The following is a 20185-nucleotide window of genomic DNA, read 5'->3' as shown; positions in this document are numbered from 1 at the left end:
TACTACCTGTACAAAGAAGTGCTGTGTGCATTTTACTAAGTGTACTTTACCTACACAGGGTGCAGCTACACTGTCTGTACTGGTAGCTCAGATGAGGTGTAAACAGGCACTGACCACTTGAGTCAAAAGGGGTTGTATGAAGTGTGAATAGAAGCATTCATTCATCTCTATATCCTGCTGGATTTCTGAATTGGGTAACTTAATTGAAATCTGAGTACCAAAATATTCCTCAGGTACGCAGTAGAATCTGTTGTTTAAACCACAAACCTGCTAAAACTTCTTGCAGCACTGTTAATAACTTGCTGAAGTGCACTCACAGTAGCTCCATGTCAGTAAAGGTACCGTAAATGTAGTTTATAATTAATTAGCTTTGGAGTCCTTTGCAATTAAACCTGCATTGTAAATGTAAGATTGCCCTTATTACATTTCTTATCTCTTGTCTTTAACACTTTGTTTTATACAGCAGGATATGATCCTTCTTCTATGTCCGGGCTTTGGCCTCACACAGGTGTAATATAATCCCTGAGGTGGGCGTTCTGGAAGGAGAATTATTTTTGGAGGCTTTTGCATGAAACTTGTCCAATGAGTCTGAGACGCCCAAGCACCATTAATTTTGGAGGTAAATGTCTCATAATATGTACTGAATATATTGGGAAGAGTAAAATTTTCACTTGGCAAAGTATGGCCAAAGAATAGTTGAAAGGGTAGTTCTTTCTGTTTACTTGTGATGTTTGGATTGTTTGAACTTAGAGGAACACCAACTTGAACTCTACTAAAATTGGGGATATGGGGGGACTTTGAGCTTAATCAGTCTGGAAGATTCACTGCATATTAATTAGTTTCCTGGTTTAAATATTTTCCCTTCTTTTGGCTCATTGACACCAAGAGAGCCAAAAGTGAAAGAATATTTTTACTACAAGAGAAGTGATCTGACTACCTGAAGTACTTCCTCATGCTGAAACAAACAGGAAGAAACTGATTTGTGATAAAGAAGTTCAAAGATAAATAATTTAAGTTGGATGTCCCTATAAGTTATTCCTTTCAATCTGACATTTCTTATTTGAGTCTTAATTAAAATGTTTAATTCTGGAAATTCAGATGAAATGTTTTTTATTAAGATATTTTCTATCATTTGTCTATAAATTGGTCTGTCAAATTGTGATATATAAAAGGGAAGGCATGGAGAAATGTTGTAGTTAACTACAACAGCAATGAAAAGATAAAGGTGGTGCTGGGGGAAGGACCAACAACAACCAGAAAACCAGCCAAACAACCAAAAAAAAACAACCCTCGAACAAATGATAGAAAATATAACAATTAGGCACAAAAGAATATTTTTGAAGTGGCAGATTTTCAGTGTCAGTACATGCCTTTGGGGGTGTAGAATCATTTGCATGAAATATAATTTACTTTATCATTATATTATTGGAATAAAATCAGGTTACTAATAAAATTGCAAAGATAATGTACATTTTAAAAGTAAAGTTTGCTCTTGTAAACACCAGTAATGTACTGGCACATAGCTGATAGAGAAATTAAAACTATTTTAAAGATTTACAGTGTCTGGGTTACAATAATGGTATTGATCCTGGATTCTCATTGCTTTCTGGTTTTAATGATACTGTTATTGAAAAATAGCTAAAAACAGGCTGTGTAGGAGAGAGCTATCCTATACTTTAGACTGAAGTAATTTTTAGCATAATCTGAATGTTATGCACTAACTTCTTATCAAACTGCATGCATTTATATTTTTTTACTTTTATTAATTTTGGTGCAGTCCTTCCCTTCTAGCATTATTATGGATATTAAGGAATTTAGGTGTGAATTACTGGAATTGAAGTCATGATACATACTTAACAAAGGAAATGGACTAGAGCAGTGGGTGTTCGGGAGGGTGTATTATGTAGGGAAAAGAAACAGCTTTTAGAATAAGGGTTTGAAACATTGCTTTTTCTGTAGGAAAAAGATGGAGTATTGCATGCTGGGAACAAGTGCTTTCCATAAGGTAGCTAAATTTTAAAAGTATGTTTGTTTTATTTTGTTTTAGGCTTTGTTTAATTATTCTAATCTAGTAATTTTGTCCCTTCTGCAGTTTTCATTTTGATTAAACCTCTGCAAAACTCTCTTCTAAACAAAAATTGAAAACCAAACCTGGGCCACAACTGCAGTTTAGTATTTCTGAACCATAACTCAATGTGTACAGAAGAGTATTTGAAGGATATTAGTAATAGTCTGAATTCTGTGGTCTGTTTTGTTTTCCGTGATTTCAGAATTGCAAATTTAAAGATGTGAATGTGTTGGATGATGCCAAATGTAAAACAATTTGCTAAAACTTAGTATTAGTTGACACCTCTTTAAAAACAAAAAATAAATCCAGACCAACATAACCAAAAAACCCCTCTTTTCAGCAGAAACCCTAAGTAAACAGTCACATTCTTTTTTCCTTTGTTCTTGTGAACAGCAAGACGTAGCATACTTGGAGGAAGTTTGAGTAGGTGAGTCAGGACTTATTTTGTTAACTGCAGTTAAATCTTTTGGCCATGTTTCCAAAGGAAACAAAGCTTATATGATTTTTCAGATTGTGGCTTGTCTCCTAATTTCCCCTCCCTCCTCCCAGCCAAGAAAATAGTTGGCCATTTTCAACTAAATTTGGTAAAGGTGGAGGTCTGAAAAGTTAAATAAGCAGCTTTGTTTCACTGCATGTAGATCTCCATTAAGAGAAGAAACGTTCTCAGGTTCCCTTCACAACTCTCCTGTCATCCTGTTCCTTCAGCTGGATGCAGCAATGCCAAGTGGCTACTAAAAACTCTTTGGGAGGAGTTGTAAGGAGGAGGGGAAAGAAATCCTACTGCTTTAGGCCTGGGATTTTAGGGGGTTGACTTTTCAGTGTTGGATATGTGCCATCTGCAGAGGTGCCAGGAAGGTGTTGTGCCTGGAGCTGAGCACAGCACCTTGCCAGTCATTATCTAATAGGGAGCTAGCAGAGGGTTGTTAAGGAAAGAGAAGAAGCAGTAAATTATCTTGGCTTAGTCTTTGAAGTATTTAGCTCTAAATAAGTTGTTGGTGCCTGTCTGAGTGCATGTACAGTATATTATTCCATGGATACAATATTGTTACAGGTACAGCAGCAGCTCATGATGCCCCGTAAAGCTTTTCTTTCCCAGAAAGAAAAGCAGGCTCGTGCCAGGGAAAGGGATATGTTAAAAAAGAGGAGGAGGCGACAAGACTATCTCAAAAGAAGTGTGGAGCCACAGAAAAATGCAGAAACAATAAAATGGCCCAGGGATGATGAGAAGAGGAGAGAAAATGAGCAAGTTAAGGACAAAGATATCAAGAAGCGGTGGAGACAGGATGAGAGAGAACGGCGAAAGAACGTGGACACTATGAATTGGTGCAGGGAAGATGAGAAGAGGGAAAATGAGCGAGGTAAGGACCAAGAAGGCCAAGAACCAGCAAGGAAAGGATGAGGAGAGGGGGGAAAGAGTGGTGGAAGGACAGACCTTTGGAAACAGTAGAGGGATGGTGAGGGGGAGAGGGAAATAGAGACTGGAACAGTCCCCTTTTGTAAGCATGTGCAGAAATAATGCAAAATATCAGTATCTTACAGTTCCTGTTTCGTAGGAAATGTGTTTTAATGTACTGTATCTCTGTTATAATTATTTCATTAAGATAAGATTGATTGCATATAGATATATACTAACTCCAAAGTCTCAATGTGATAAAAAAGGCTGTGTTTACACATTACTTATGAAATTGTTTTGTCCACATGAACACACCTAATACTCTTCTATAGTATAGTATAAATTATAGTATAAATAAATCAGAGCATTGGAAAAAGAAGGGTCAATGAAATATGCTTATAAGAGAAGGTAAAAATGATGGTTTATTGTGTTCTTTTTAATAAGGTGCCCAAGAGATAGTTGTAATTGTATCCCGTTTTATTCAAAGATAAATTATTTAACAAAAGATGTATGGAAGTGTAAATTGCACAGAATGCTTTTATGAAGATGTCAGTTCAAGACATCAGAGAAATCACAGTGTTAGGGGTTGGAAACGACCTTGAGAGATGATAGAGTCCAACCCCCTGCCAGAGCAGGACCACTGAGTGTAGGTCACACAGGAACGCATCCAGATGGGTTTCAAATGTCTCCAAGGAAGACAAGATTTTTCTTACATTTACACAGAACCTCCTGTGCTTCAACTTGCATCCATTACCCCTTGTCCTGTCATTGGTCATCACAGAAGAGCAATGATGACATCTCTGTGTCATTAGATTTAGGTGTTGGTATCACATCATTTGGCCTCACATGTGATTTGATAAATTGAGGCAAAACCTTGACAGCAAACCTGAAAAACTGTCAAACAGTAGGTACTTACAGCAGGAAGACTCCCTTCTACAGTTGCATTTTTATTAAATTTTATATAGGATTATCTGGAGTTATAAAATGTTTGGGGTCTCTTGTTTGTGGTTTGGGGGTTTTTTGCTTTTCTTTGCTTGTTTGTTTTGTTTTGTTTTTCAGTAGTCCTTAAACATTAGTTATAAGCTTACGAACAGGCAATGGATTTATACTGGATGAGAGTCTAATCCTCTGGAAGTCCTTCCAGTCTGGTTTAGACATCTGAGCCCTTACAGTAAAAGGGGTGGTGCCTTTGCTCCCATCTTTACAGCTGGGGATGTTGCAGCCCTTCTTGGAGGGCTGGGCTTTATGCCTGCAGAGTGGGAGGGGGGATGTCCCACTTCATCTTTGGTGAGATAGTGTCTCTTCTAAACAGCAGTAAAGAACTAGCTAGCTGGACATGAGATTCTGGTTCAATTGTCTGCATCTTTGGATGTTCTGTATTTAATATTTAACGAATGTTTGTTTCAGGATTAAAGAATCAGTGGCCACTGTAAAGGGCATTAGGATGCCTAGCCTAGTATTTGAGGTGCCTGAAAAAGAACAAAATGCACTAGGGGCCAGGGTGGTGGGCTTTTTAATTGTTGTTTATAGCTTTTGGACATTCTCTTAAGTGTTTTTTATTAGCTATTTCACAGTGATGCTCTTCACAAATCTTGCTGAGTGAAGATCTCACTCAGTGATTTTTTTTTTAGGGTCACCTGCAATTCCTGCTTGCTGGTCATGGAAGACTTTTCTGATGGTAGGAAGTGAGAGTGCAGTAGTCAGGAATGGTGGAATTTTCAGTTAAGCAGAGAACAGAGGAAAACCTAAAGCAGGTTGTCTATAAAGGCTACACTAGTGCTGTCTTGGTTCCTTTACACAGCAGGATTTTCCTCCATATTATTTCTTGAAGGCTTTATACTATTTCCAGATGAATCCCACCATTTTACTAATGAGATTGTGACATTAGAAATATACTTGCTGCTTGTTAAAACTGTAAAAAAGCTCAAACGTGAAAGAAGCATAGTAAGCATGTTGAATAATGATGTCCAAAAATGAAAGTAAGATGATCAGGCAGATTCGGAATATTCGCTGAAGGTTTTAGTTGAGAAAAAATGCTGTTCTTGTTCTGAAACATGCATCTTTCCCAGAGTCAGAATAGCTTGTTACTTTGTGAGTGATTTGAATCTGTACCCAGTACAAGATGTTCTGTTTCATTGTTCCAGATGAAGCTGGCAGAGCTGAAACAGTCTAACATCTGTTACCTGCTGGTCTCAAAGGCAGCTCTTCTGATGAGGTCCAAAATACAGAAGACCCAATGGCAAATTAACAGCTAATGGGGTGTAAAGATAAATGGAAGCTTTCTTGGTTTTTACCACCTTTGATAATTTGACTGATGGGGGTGTTTTGCTGTTTGTCCCTCTTGTGTTCCTCATCCTCTCTCCTGGGTGCAAACCCTTCTGTAAGGTCACAGTTCTCAAGCTATGAATGCAGTGTCCTGTGTATGAGATGAGAGAAGACTGTTTGCACTGAGAGCATAAGAAAATGTTAACAGCAGCAGTATGGAAGTCTAAACCTAGCATGCAGTATTGTCTTTTACATGAATTAATTTTCCAGATAATTTTTTCCACATAATATTTTTAGCTCATCTTTTGACAAAGCTTTCTAGGGGGTTCCAGTCCCTTGGTAACTGATCTTATGGGGCTGAACAGCATGGCCATGTTAACTTAAAGTGCTTAAAGCTGATACAGTGAGGACTGGAGAGTATTTTTATTTATTTCTATAAGTGGTCTAAATCTCACTTGAAGTAACATAACAGGAGGTATGTGAGACTTTGTTCTGGATTTTCTTAGAATAGTGCCTGCAATAGATTCCATCTGGAATCTGAGACACTAATAAGGGTAGCAGGTTGGTGAAGAGGTAATTTGAAGATTAAAGTCACTGCAAGTCTATCACAATGCTAAAATCAGTTTTTAAAAAATGATATGTTGAGGAATTTGGAAGTTGTGGAAACTTCTCTGTGACTATGCAGTGGTTAATTTTTGGGCTAGTCCTTGTTTCCTTTTGCTTTTCTGTCATGCCATAGAAATTAAAAGTCTTGATTTCTTTTGCCTTAGGATATTTGCACTATTAAGTTTCTAAAACCAAGCAGAATTTTTCTCTATTAATGGGTTTGCCCCTGATGTTCACTTAGGTTATTTCCTGAATATTGTTCACACCAGTGTCAAGGTGTTACACATTTTTTTCCCCTACTGGTATTTTCTTTCACTAAGTATGGCTAGCAAGAGTAGAAAATGAAGTAGAGTAAAAAAGCCTTTTTCTGTGAAGCAATATGAAACTTGATGTGAGGTCCCTTTTTTACTATAGCAGTGAAACTAAAACTTTGACATAATTATTAATTTAAATCAATCAGCCTGTATGGTGTCCTGGCCCGTTCCCATTTCAGGTTGTGATTTGTCTGAGTGAGCTGAACTGCTGGTTCCTGTAGACTTCTCAGACTTCTTAAGTCTGGAGGCATTTTGTGCCCTAATTTTGAGGTTATAAGATGCACACATCAGAACTGTACTTGAGATCAAAATTTTGCTTCCTGGGACTCTCACAGACTGTTAAAAGCCAAAGACAGTGCTTCAGTTCTCAAAGCACAATACCATGTACACACTTAAAGAGACAACAGAATTCAACACTATAACTTGCCTTAGTTTTTTGTTCATGCTTTGCATAGTGGCTGTTACCCACAGCAAAGGAATAGTTCACTGCAACGGTCACTGCATTTAAGTTTTTCTAAAATGTTACTATGAAATAAAACTGAAGTGCAGTTTGTATTTTAGTAATGATATTTTGCTCTTTCATAGCCTTTTTTGCTTACACCTAGCTACTGAATTTTTCTAGGAATCAGTGCCTGGCTGTGGACTAGACCTTTAGGCTAAGTACTGCATAAATACAGAGCAAAAGAAGGTTCCAAATGTTTCTTGCACAGTTATTCTGGTTACTTTCATTGTTTTGTGAACAAGTACACTAAAGATGAGTGAGATCTTCTTACTACATGAGTCTCATTTTACAGAATTTCTTAAATTAGGTTAGCAATCCATTTTGTTAAGCAGCTGAATATATTGCCAGGATATTTCTAGTAAGGACATTGCTGGTCTTGTTTTTAAGGAATTACTCATTCTCTCCACCCAGCACCTCAGTGTGGATGGATGTGTAATTCAGCTTATGGACAAGGGCTTTCCAGTGTATTCATAGGTGAGATGCAAGTTTAGAAGTAGGAAACACAGAGGGGCAAACACAAACTTGATTCTTACTGTGTTTATTGTATCATGAACTTGAAGATCTCAAGGCAGATCTCATTATTCCTGTTACTTAATGAAGATTAAAAAATGCTCAGGTTTCTCTGTAGAAATTTTTGCTGAACACAAATGTGATCATCTTGACTTATTTTTCTGTGAATGTGGATACAGGTGCACATTCCCTTAAAAAGAAAAACTCTATAATATATTACATTTCCAGAAGCTGTGCAGGAATGAATAAGATAGCATAGAACCATACAGGAAAAGAATAAAAAATTTATATGCTTTGGCTACTATAAAACAGAATATAGGGTGTCCCCCTAACTAGAATCCGGCGCTGGAACTGTCATTGACTGAATGGTACCATCTCAGGATAAATCAGTTCCTTCTTCATTTAAAAAAAAAACCAACAATGCTACTGAGCTTCTTTTGAGAGCCCCTATGAGATCTCCAGAGAAATTCTGTAATAAGCCTATAACATTAGGTAAGCAGCATTTCTTTAACCATCAGACCATTCACTTCTGGCATTTCAGTGGAAAAAAAGCATTAAAGTAAACTATTTTACACAAGTATCAGTTAATCTCTAACCCTTTTTATCCCTGTGGGGGATGCTGGATGTAGCAATAGCTTCAGTGCCAGGTGAAAGCACCTGGTGGGTTTTGCCAGTACTGTGTGCTGCATCCCTCAGTATTGTGGTCTCTTAGAATAATTACTTGGATCTAAGCTTCAGAACAGAAAGAAGCAGCCCTGACAGTGAAGAAGAGATGCTCCAGGTGTCCTCTCAAACACCAGCTTTTTGGTCAGATAAAAAATACCTTATTTCAAGAATAGGATGAATGGCTAAATGATTGAGACACTTAATTGCAGCTATTTTAATGTCCACATTTAAGGATATCTCAGCATTATGTTATGTATATTTCAATTACAATTTCAGTTAATTCGTGTAAATAGAAATGAATGAAGATGCTAAAAGCTGTCTGTGGTCACAAATAATAATATTGGACTCCCTGTCCCTCCACTAATTATGATTAAATGGTCAAGAAAATTCCTAAATAAAATGAACTCTTATTTTCTTAAGAATGAGATTTTTGTTAAGATAGGTGACTTGGATTCAGCTATCAAGCAGAATTCACAAAATAAGGTTGATCTTCAGTTTCAAGATGTGAAGATCTTATTATATCTTCTATTGTGATGTGGCAGGGAGATCTTAATTTCTAGTCTTTAAGGCTTGCCTGGGAGGCAGGCAGAAGGACAGAGGCAAGAAGATGGTGCACATAGAACAGAGCTCTCCATTTCAGACAGTCCTAAATAATTTGCTTTCTTCATCACCAGAGTTTGTATTTATCATGGTATATTTGGCATGTGTAGGTATATTAATTAGACACAGTAATTAAGAGAAAGCATTTGATTATTTTGGTGAAGAAGTCATTAGTGGCAATAACTTGTTTTATAATAAGCATTATTTTGACACTTGTGGCTGACTTTAAAGTTTACAAGTGATTATTGCCCAAGACAAACTTTGTACTAACTCACTTTGTCATAAGAAAAAAACTGGTTCTTTACAAGCAAAATGAGAATATTCTTTAAGTAGGAACTTTGGTTTTGAAAACAGCACAGCTTGCTAAAATTTTTAATGTAATGCTTTCATGCACTGGTGTTTTTACTGTTGATATTAAGTACACTGGTAACTCTGGAATAAAATTACTAGGACATTTCCTTGGATTTGAAATTCACTTGTCTTCAGATCTTGAATGTAGTTGACTATGCTGCTTCATTAAATTTTTTAATGAAAAAATTGAGCATATAGTTGCCTACAAAGAAGCTACTAAAAATATTACTGAACCAGTCCAATACAGTGAGAGCAATGCTTATTCAGTTGCCTTTAGAGAAAAGGAATTACAGGAGCCATGATTAATATCTTGGCTACATTAATATTTTTCATTCTGGCTCTATGAATTTCAGCAGCAAGAACTTCTAATAAATGGATGTTCTCAAGTTAAAAAAAAAAATACTATGCTATGCTTTGAAAACAAACTTGTGTTCTTTATTGTAACTTAATGTTCAGAGTCATACTTCCCTATTCTTTTTAGGGAGGAAAGGTTAAGCAAGCATCCTTTCTTTCCAGTTTGTGATCTGTGTTGAAGGATATAAGTCCACTCTGTGCAGTATTTGGAATTTTCTGTTGTCCTATGAATGCAGTTCTGGTATCACACAAGTCAGTTTTGCTCTAGGTAATTTAAAGATGTAAATGGAGGAAACAGTATTAATTTCTTATCCTACTTACAGTTCAATTCAAGAAGAACTTCCTCACTGAAAGGATACTGTTAAATCTATTAAAAGACTGACACAAATCTTGAAGCCTAACTTTCCAATTTTCAAATCAGTTAAGATATGCAGAAAAGATAAATTTTGTGCAAATACAAACACTTTAAAAGAATCCAAGTTCTTTCCAGATGCAGCTGATCACTCCTGCAGTAGTTGATACATCAGTTTGTAGGGGTTTTAAGTACTCTCTTAATTTTGTCAATATCTAGCTTTATGGCCAGCCTTAATCAGACAGTGACAGTTTCTTAGTTAATAGTACAGCTCTGATGCGGAGTTACATGGGTAAAAGGAGACAGAAAATTACTAGTAATGAAAAGTGCAACACTATCAGACAAGCCATACTCCCATTTAAACCTTGTCTCTTACTTTCTTTTTCAATAGAAACAATGTTCCAACTTCCTGTCAACAACCTTGGCAGTTTAAGAAAGGCCCGGAAAACTGTGAAAAAAATACTTAGTGACATTGGTTTGGAATACTGTAAAGAACATATAGAAGTAAGTATGATACCTCCCAAGCGTTGTAGCTAAAGTTAAAATGCTTCAAAGTTAGTAGGACTGTGGGGTCTTTAGTGTATGAGATTCATTTTTTTTCTAGACTTGGCTCAGGAAATGTAAAATTTGTACAGTGAACTTCAAAGGAATCCCCTGTGTCCTGTTCCCATGCCATACTCCTTTTGTTCTCATCAGCTTAAGAATGTTTCTAGGATTCCATTTGAGGCTTGTTCAGGTGTTGCTACCTCTGCATTGCTTTGTTCTGCACAAAGTAGGACTTAATAATGTGAGATAAAATGTACCTGTAAATACTTCTTAGAAAGTTTGAGAAGAGGTACACTTCAGGCTATATGTGACTGATTGATATATATTGAAGGTAGGTTGTTTTTTGTTTATGTTGGATTCTTAAAAATAGCAAGGATTGGATTTGAATTGGATTGAATTGTTGAATTTCTTAAAAATAGCAAAAATTGAAGGTTTATGAATGAAGCAAGAACTGGGTGTGATACAGGATATTCTTGGGGGACATAAGGTGGTTCTGAGGTTTTCACAAAGTGTCTGTCAGTGCTCACTGTAGGTCATTAAGTTAAAGAATAACTTCTGTACCTGTACTAGTTCCTAGAAGAGGGGTACCTGTGCAACTTTTGTGGACAAACTTCATCACTTCATCTCAAGTGCAGCTTTCTCTCCTGCAAAATAACTTCTTTAATAGCAATTGGACTTTGATATCATACATGTGGTCAAAAAAGCTTCTATCTGATTTCCTGTGGGAAATTAACATAATGAAAAAAGATGAAAAATCAACCAAACAAAACACATCCCCCTGAAAACAAAGTGAAAAAATGCCACCAAACATCAGAGTTATGGTAAAGTCTCTATATTACCTTAAATGTTTAGCATTAGCCCATGATGAATACTTTTCTCTGAGTGCTTTTGGAAATGGGTCAGGTATGCAATTTCAGTCTTGTACTAGTTAGGAGGATGAGTTCTGGAAACATTTTTTTGGGTGTGTTATGATATTGAGACTATTGACAACTCTTCACCTCCAAAGAGGTGCATCTGAAATACCCATACTTCTTGAGTTAATATCTGTATGACAGCAGCTCTTTAGAAAACTGCATGGATGCTCACAGGACTTAAGGGAGAAGTTGGTCTTTGGTTTTGATTTTCTGTACTCTCTTGCAATCTTCCCCTTCTGCAGGATTTTAAGCAGTTTGAACCTAATGACTTCTATTTGAAAAACACTACATGGGAAGATGTAGGACTGTGGGACCCATCCCTTACAAAAAACCAGGTTGGTAATAGTTTCTGTTGACACATCTGATTCTAAAGAGGGCTTATACTAAAGGGAGTTTCACAAATATGCCAAGAGCTTTTTCTGCAATTTTACCATTTGTCATCAGTTAAAAGGACTGCAAAAAGCTGTGCTGTTTTTTTTTAGGTTTTTTTGTCTAAGTAATAGTCATGGTCTTTATCTTAGTAGCATGAATAACCAAATACTGGAGAACTGATTGGTCTAGAAATCTTACCCTTTGACAAACGAGTATTAAAAGCCCATCTAATTTCAAGCTTAGCACAAATTCACCATTCTTCCAATCAGAAGATCAACAATTCTATAGTTTGTGATGAGTTTTTACCTTTCCTTAAATGTTTCATTATCTGTTTTCATTATTTTACGAAATGTTTAAATGTGAACACATCTAACTGCTGCTCCCTCAGTACTGTGGTAGTTCTGTTTGCAGTTTGCTGCATCTGAAGATTCTCATAATCCAGTATGTCTGAGATTTGATTTAGGCATGTGCAATTCTTCACAGCAGAATTTAGTGACACTGGAGGTCTTACTTTTTACATGTTTTTGAACCAGCAATAAAGGAAATTTGAATTGAGGTAGAAGTGTAGGGAGGGACTAATACTTGATTTGAGGCAAGATGTCTGCACTGCGGCACCTCTGCCAGTGGTACAGTAGAGCACTGACAGAACAGTGGAAAGGTGAGAAATCCCTCTACAAAAAAAATCTCCCTCCTAACATCTGAAAGGTCAGGGATTGCTCTTACAGCAAGTGGGTATCTGTATTATGATGGATTCCCAGAGTAGTGTTGATCTAACAATGTCCCTTTGTAACCATATTTCAAAAAATACAGTGATGTCCTTTTTCCTAGTTAATTCCAGAATAAAATGTTGTTGTATCTTGTCTCCAGCCTGCCAGATGTCTGAGGCTTCAGAAGGTGGACAGAAGCATGTATTTCCACTTATGCAGGGGGAGAGTACAACTCTCCAGCTACTACAAATGATCTGTGTGTAGGCTTGATGTACAAGACTTGTTTTGACACACATGATGAACATTTGTAACTATTTGAATTTCATGTCTTATCTGAAAGGCCAGGTTGCTTGTGGCTGTCTCAAAGGCTGATGTAACTTGTTTCTGGTACAGTAGTTGACAATAACAATTGGCAACATGTTAAATATAACAAAAGATAAAGGGTGCAGGGAAACTGCAAGTGTGGGCTTTTCAAATGCCTTTTTTTTTTTTTATTTTCCCCTGATTCAAGATTGTTTTTAAAAATGGGTTTGTGCTTTTATCAGAAGGAAGATGCTTGGTGGCTTTAAGGGCTTGTGTAGCTCCAGTACCTGACGCAGTAAGCTTAAATCAATTTGTTGACCAAAAATAACTTTTGAAGAGCATCTTTAACATAGAAGTTTGTAATGGGTTAGGAGACTGAAATATCTTAGGTTGTACATCCATCTTATATCTATAAATGTGCAACAGATGTTGATGGGAAGTAGCTTCTCTTTGGGATGCAATATTTTCCCCCAGAAATTAGCTGAAGGTGAACTTTTTCATGGAGCTCAGCTGCAAGGAATTAGATTTGGTTTTTTTAAAAAATGCTTACAATATGGCCTTGCATGCTGAGCTTATGGTTAAACTCTTGAGTTGAGTGATCTCTGAATTGGTACTCTCCACATCATGGGTATGTTCTGATAAACTTTTTAAGCTCTGATCTGCAGTCCAGAAATTGGGAGAGAGGAAGGTAAATGTTTTGAGACTGTGGCAGTGGGTCTTGAGACTATTATTTAGAAAGATTATTGGTTAGAGAATTGTCATGGATGTTGTTGGTTTTTAATAATCTGCTTTTCAATATTTAGTTTCTGCTTTGTTCTTTGCTTTAAGGACTATCGGACAAAGCCGTTTTGCTGCAGTGCATGTCCATTTTCCTCGAAGTTCTTTTCAGCATACAAAAGCCACTTCCGGAATGTTCATAGTGAAGACTTTGAAAATAGGATTCTCCTTAATTGTCCTTACTGTACTTTCAATGCGGACAAAAAGACTTTGGAAACGCACATTAAAATATTTCATGCTCCAAATGCCAGTACACCAAGTGGAGGCATCAGCACTTTTAAAGATAAAAACAAACACGATAGCCTTAAACCTAAGCAGGCTGACAGTGTAGAACAAGCTGTTTATTACTGTAAGAAGTGCACTTACCGAGATCCTCTGTATGAAATAGTTAGAAAGCACATTTACAGGGAACATTTTCAGCATGTTGCTGCTCCTTACGTAGCGAAGGGAGGTGAAAAGTCACTCAATGGTGCAGTTCCTTTAAGTTCCAGCACCCGAGAGGAGGGCAGTATTCACTGCAAGAGATGCCTTTACATGCCGAAATCGTACGAAGCTTTAGTTCAGCACGTTATCGAAGACCACGAACGTATAGGATACCAGGTAACAGCAATGATAGGTCACACTAATGTAGTGGTTCCAAGATCTAAACCTCTGATGCTAATAGCTCCAAAACCACAGGATAAAAAGCCTATGGGACTCCCTCAGAGGATGGGTTCCCTTTCCCCTGGAAGTGTTCGATCTCTTTCGTCACAGCAGATGATGAACAGACTCACCATACCAAAGCCTACATTAAATTCTGCAGGAGTGAATATGATGTCAAATGTTCACCTACAACAAAACAATTATGGAGTCAAATCAGTACCACCAAGTTATGTTGGTCAGCCAGGGGGAAGACTAAACTTAAGTGGTAATTCACCAGTTTCTATTCCACAGCAATCACAAACAATGAAACAGTTTTCAGCAAGTGGAAATGGAAGGCCTTATACCCTTGGAGGAGAGCAGAGATCACAGGCCTCAGCAAGATACTCTCTTCAGTCTGCCAATTCCTCTTCTCTTTCATCAGCTCAGTTGAAACAGACGTCACTATCTCAGTCACAGGCAGCTTCAAGAGTATTAGGTCAGTCTGGCTCAAAATCTCCTGTAGCTGCTACAGGTCCTTCCTCTGTCAATACATCATCCACACAGAAGTGGAAAATCTGTACAATCTGTAATGAGCTGTTTCCTGAAAATGTGTATAGTGTCCACTTTGAAAAGGAGCACAAGGCTGAAAAGGTGCCTGCAGTAGCTAACTATATAATGAAAATACACAATTTCACTAGCAAATGTCTATACTGTAATCGCTATTTACCCACTGACACATTGCTTAATCATATGTTAATCCATGGTCTGTCCTGTCCGTATTGCCGCTCAACCTTCAACGATGTTGAAAAGATGGCTGCTCACATGCGAATGGTTCATGTTGATGAAGAGATGGGACCTAAAACTGATTCCACTCTAACTTTTGATTTGACATTGCAACAGGGTAGTCACACAAATATACATCTTCTTGTAACCACCTACAACCTGAGAGATGCTCCTGCTGAATCTGTAGCTTACCATGCTCAGAATACTCCCCCAGTTCCTCCAAAACCACAGCCAAAAGCCCAGGAGAAGTCTGATGTACCTGTAAAAAGTTCTCCACAAGCAGCAGTACCCTACAAAAAAGATGTGGGGAAAACTCTCTGTCCTCTGTGCTTTTCAATCCTAAAAGGACCTATCTCTGATGCACTTGCACATCATCTACGGGAGAGGCATCAAGTAATTCAGACAGTTCATCCAGTTGAGAAAAAGCTGACTTACAAATGCATCCATTGCCTTGGTGTATATACAAGTAACATGACTGCCTCAACTATAACACTGCACCTTGTTCACTGCAGAGGTGTTGGGAAGACTCAGAATGGCCAGGAAAAAAGTACCTCCTCATCTCGGCTAAGTCAGTCTGCAGGTGTAGCACCTGTAAAACGTACTTATGAACACATGGAATTTCCACTAATGAAGAAAAGGAAAATGGATGACGATGACTCCCCCTCTGCCTTTGAGGAGAAGCCTGAAGAACCTGTAGTTCTAGCACTGGACCCCAAGGGTCATGAAGATGATTCTTATGAAGCCAGAAAAACATTTCTTACGAAGTATTTTAATAAGCAACCATATCCCACTAGGAGAGAGATTGAAAAGCTGGCTGCCAGTTTGTGGTTATGGAAATCTGATATTGCATCTCATTTTAGTAACAAAAGGAAGAAATGTGTTAGAGATTGTGAAAAATACAAACCTGGTGTGCTGCTTGGCTTCAATATGAAAGAGTTGAACAAGGTTAAACATGAAATGGATTTTGACGCTGAATGGCTGTTTGAAAATCACGATGAAAAAAATTCCAGAGTCAATGTTAGTAAAACTGTGGATAAAAAAATTAACTTGGAAAAAGACAATGAAAGTTCCTCAGACAGCTATGAAAATATAGAAGAGGAATACAATGAAAATGGCAGTCCATTTGGTCAGCGTGTTTCTGATACCGGTGGGAAAACCTCTTCTGATAGCATAGTGGAGAACCCAGAGAACAGCATATCCAAGGAAATAATTGAAGAAAATTCATTACAGGCTCCAGAGAAGTCTGATCAGAAACAAGAGGAAAGCTCTAAATATGAAGAGGTTATTTCTGCTGAAGAACCAGCAAAATTGGTGGGTGATGTTTCAGATAGCGAAGGTGATCAGGATGATGCTGTTGAATGGAAAGATGGAGCTTCACAGTCTGAAAGTGGGCCTGGTTCTCAGCAGGTTTCTGATTCTGAAGATAATACATCAGAAGTAAAACCAGAAGTGTGGACAGATGAGTCCTCTCAAAGTGAAGATGCTGGCAGCAGTAAACCGACTGTTGAGACAAAAGGGGGTGGATCTGAAAGTGATGAAGAACAGTCAAAGTGGAAGAATCGTTCCTATGGAAAAGTAGAAGAGTTTTGGTCTAAGGACCAGTCACAATGGAAAAATGCATCAGAGATTGAGGAGAGCTTGTCAAATCAGCAGATGGAATGGCAGAATAGCACAATTGACAGTGAGGATGGAGATCAGTTTGACAGTGTGACTGATGGAGTAGCAGAACCAATGCACAGCAGCTTAACTGGTGTGGAGCTGAGCAGCCAGCAAGCGTAAGCTGCTTGATGTCCAGGTGTCAGTAATGTGATCCAAACTACAACTGTCCAAACACTTTCATTTCAGTATGACTGCTAAGCTTCAATTCTGACTGGTACTGCCTTCCAAGTGCTAGGTCATGGTGTGAGGTGGTTGTGGCCACTGTTATTCCAGTGGTTATTTAAGGATGCTGTTGGCTAATCTTGCTTGAGAGTACCTGCTGGGATGAGCACATAACTTAATGTGAAAATGGCTAAGCTGGTGGCCCCAGAATGCACAGAGAGAAAAGCAGAGGTTTATTTTATCTGCATTTTCAACATTTATTTCACTCTTGTACATGTTCAGTTGTATGTCTTTTTAAACATAACCCTTTTTCACATGGTAGTGTAGGGCCAACCATACAAGCTACCAGTTCAACGTGTATAGTAGACTATGGGGAAATTGATTTTTTTCATGTATCATTCTGAATAGTTGAAATGTATATTTGTACAGTCTTTTAGACCTATTCAAGTGAAGCTTATGAAATTGTTCTTGTGTATCCATCATAGATTTGTTTCTCTTTTTTAGTGTTGCCCTGCTGTGTAATAAATGCTGTATCTAGTTTACCTAGCAAAAGCTTGAGACTGCTATAGTATCAATTTTGACAAACTTAGTTTTTGCACATAACCTTGTACAATCTCAAAACAGAGGCCAGCAACATAAAAAATATATCTGGACTCTATTGTATTATAGAATTTTCTTGTTCTGAATATCCTTGACATTACAACTGATGAAAAATGTATTTCAGAGCCATTTTCTGAAATCTTTTAAGCTAAAAAAGATAAATCACATGCAAGAAACGAGTTTGCAGCTACTAATTTTGACACCTTTTAGATCTGTATAAAAGTGTATTGTGTTACAGCAGCACACTGAAACAAAAGTGCTGTGTTTTGGATACTTAGTTTTATCTTTAGTTAACACCAACAAGGTGTTGTATTCATTTATACCATCTAATATATGACACACTGTTGTAGTATGTATAATTTTGTGATCTTTATTTCCCTTTGTATTCTTCATTTAAGCATCTAAATAAATTGCTGTATTGTGCTTAATGTAAATATTTGCTTTATTACATGCAAGTGCTACATTCCTGTCTGGTAAATCCCACCTTGCTACATTCATTCCCTTCTTTTCCCCCCCCTTTTTTTTTAAAAAAAAAAAAAAAAGTGCTCCACAGTCTGCTGTAGCATGTATGTTAAGTACTTCCTTACTGAAGAGACTGATCGCCTTCAAGGATATTGAAAATGTGGCAAAACTGGCTGAATTTGTCTTTACTGTTTAGTGTTCTAGAACACTAATTTATAAATAGGATTGTAGTGATTTGCTTATTCTGCATCCTAGAGAAACAAGGCCTATGAATTACTTGCATTTTTCATCCCTTTGTACTTATGTGAATTAAGATCACATATTAAAAGTATCAAGAACTATGTCTCTCTGAAGCATGACATATTGAGGGCAAATGATAGAGAAGGAATTTGAATACTTGCCATTTAAGCATGAAGGAGCATACCTTGCAAGCTTCACACTTGTTTTGGCTTTGAAGAAAAAGCAATTTGAATATTAAAAAAAAAACCAAACAAAACAGTTTGTTCAAACTTGTGATTCATTTGCTCAAACCAGTCCTGCATTTTGGTGTGTAAAGTATAACAGACAGTGAGGTTTTGGTTATGCAGCTGAGGTAATAATTTACTGAAAGGAATCTAATTGTGGTAACAACAAAACTATCCTTGGTTAGAGCAATTACTTTGATTTACGCATAAGTTTGTTTTAAATAAGAGTACCTACTTTTTGGTACTTTACAAATACAAATAGATCTACGAATTTTCATATTATAAAGGAGGAAATATAATTCTGTGCACTTCAGCATTTTAAACAGCAAAACCTTTTCACAGACATCATGAGAAAACACTGATATATCTCTCTAGCAGTTTGGGGTAGGCATAAACTACTTTCCATGAGTATAATGAATGAGTCCCTGCATAAGCCAAATATGAGAATATGTGTATGCTTTCCTGTGTTGCAACTAACTTGTGCTGCTAACACTCTGGCATGACTATTTCTGCATTTTGTTGAACTAATTAGGTGTGTCAAGTGATGACTGAGAACAGTTACCTTTAGGTGAAGATGGTTTAGATGTGTCATGTTCCTTTCCCCTTTGCTGGGGAATACACATTGTTTCTAGACAGGAGGCAGCTTTGTGCAACCAAAACTCTTTTCAGAGCTGGTGTAACCTGTAATCTGACTTTTGCCAATACCTGAGACTGGCAAGGGCAGTGAGGTTCTTAAGGATAGTTGAATTTTCTATGATGCTTTATTTCTGTGGATGTTCTATATGGGCTTGCAATAACTTTGAGGGAATATTTGTTTCACTGACCTGCAGCTGACACGTAATGGATTAACAAGGAAGCTTTTTCTCTTTGCCCCCTTCTGTTAGTACCATCTCCTTACCTTCCAAGCACACACACTCAATGCCCACCTCAACTCTTTGAAGCAGCGTTACAGCCACTATGCTTTCTGCCAAACTAAACCATTATTTTCCAGCAGGGACTAATAGCTTTTGCTAAACTCCCAGTTTCTGATCCAGTGCACGAGACTCTGAAGTCACACTCAATCTTAGCATTTTCTTTTGGATACTGAGGCTTAAGCCTTTATCTACACCAGGATTTCTACTCAAAAGCTTTTGCATGATGTTGCAGAAATACCTGCATTGAAGTTTTACTTCACAATCTCCTAATTTCTCTCAAACTTAGTGAGATTAATTGCTGCCATCCTCTGTTGAGCAGTAAGATTTCTGTAGCAAAAATTACCAATTAGTTTGTGACCCTTTGACATGTATTTTCAAGACAGAAACATGAATATTCATCTGAATATTTTTATAGCGAAATTCTACCATTTTTACCACCAAGAAATTGGTAAGTTTCAAATACCCACTAATACAGTTAAGGTCAACTACAGTTCTGTAGTATATATATGGTATTAAGTTTATTTAATTTTTATCAGTACCAAAAGATTTCAGGCATATGTTGTGTGTACTGTCTCTTAATTTTTCTTAATAAAGATGCTGATACTTGGATAGGTTGGTATAACCAAAGAGTATTTTGTTTCTTTTATAACAAATTTGCTTCTCTGAAGTACTGTTACAATAACCTGCATTGCAGAGGCAGAGGCAGTGATTGGGTCTATCTTTGGTTGCTTTTTATTTTAATTCAACTTTATCTTTCATCATCAGTCCCATTAATAAATATGAAAAGGTTGAGTTCATTTATTTCTGCATCAGAAAAGCATTGGTCTCCATGGTTACTTAAAGCCATGTAGCTTCTTTTTTTTTCCCCTTTACCTAATGTGCATTGGGTCCTCCATCTTGAGTTTTTTCCATTGGTATTT

At 37.2% G+C, this 20185-nt stretch overlaps 1 protein-coding gene across 17 annotated transcripts in view; it reads left to right on the top strand.

Annotated features, from left to right (window-relative positions):
* The window catches only part of ADNP (activity dependent neuroprotector homeobox), a 28153-nt gene extending 10203 nt beyond the window's left edge, over positions 1-17950 (top strand). For 10 of the 17 annotated variants that reach the window (XM_030462876.1, XM_030462869.1, XM_030462870.1 and 7 more), the window contains 6 exons: positions 464-619; positions 1960-2005; positions 3120-3426; positions 10373-10485; positions 11684-11776; positions 13652-17950. In XM_030462876.1, coding sequence (XP_030318736.1) covers positions 1967-2005; positions 3120-3426; positions 10373-10485; positions 11684-11776; positions 13652-16783 — 3684 coding nt within the window. In that variant the 5' untranslated portion in view covers positions 464-619; positions 1960-1966 and the 3' untranslated portion in view covers positions 16784-17950. Of the gene's footprint in view, positions 1-463; positions 620-1959; positions 2006-2461; positions 2496-3119; positions 3427-10372; positions 10486-11683; positions 11777-13651 lie in introns of all 17 variants that reach the window. The other 7 variants (XM_030462880.1, XM_030462879.1, XM_030462883.1 and 4 more) reach the window with 3 other exon arrangements.
* Positions 17951-20185: the final 2235 nt, after the last annotated feature.

This window comes from Calypte anna, chromosome 20 (genome assembly GCF_003957555.1).
Source record: "Calypte anna isolate BGI_N300 chromosome 20, bCalAnn1_v1.p, whole genome shotgun sequence".
NCBI classification, from domain to species: Eukaryota; Metazoa; Chordata; class Aves; order Apodiformes; family Trochilidae; genus Calypte; species Calypte anna.
This window is presented reverse-complemented; position numbering and strand designations above follow the sequence as displayed.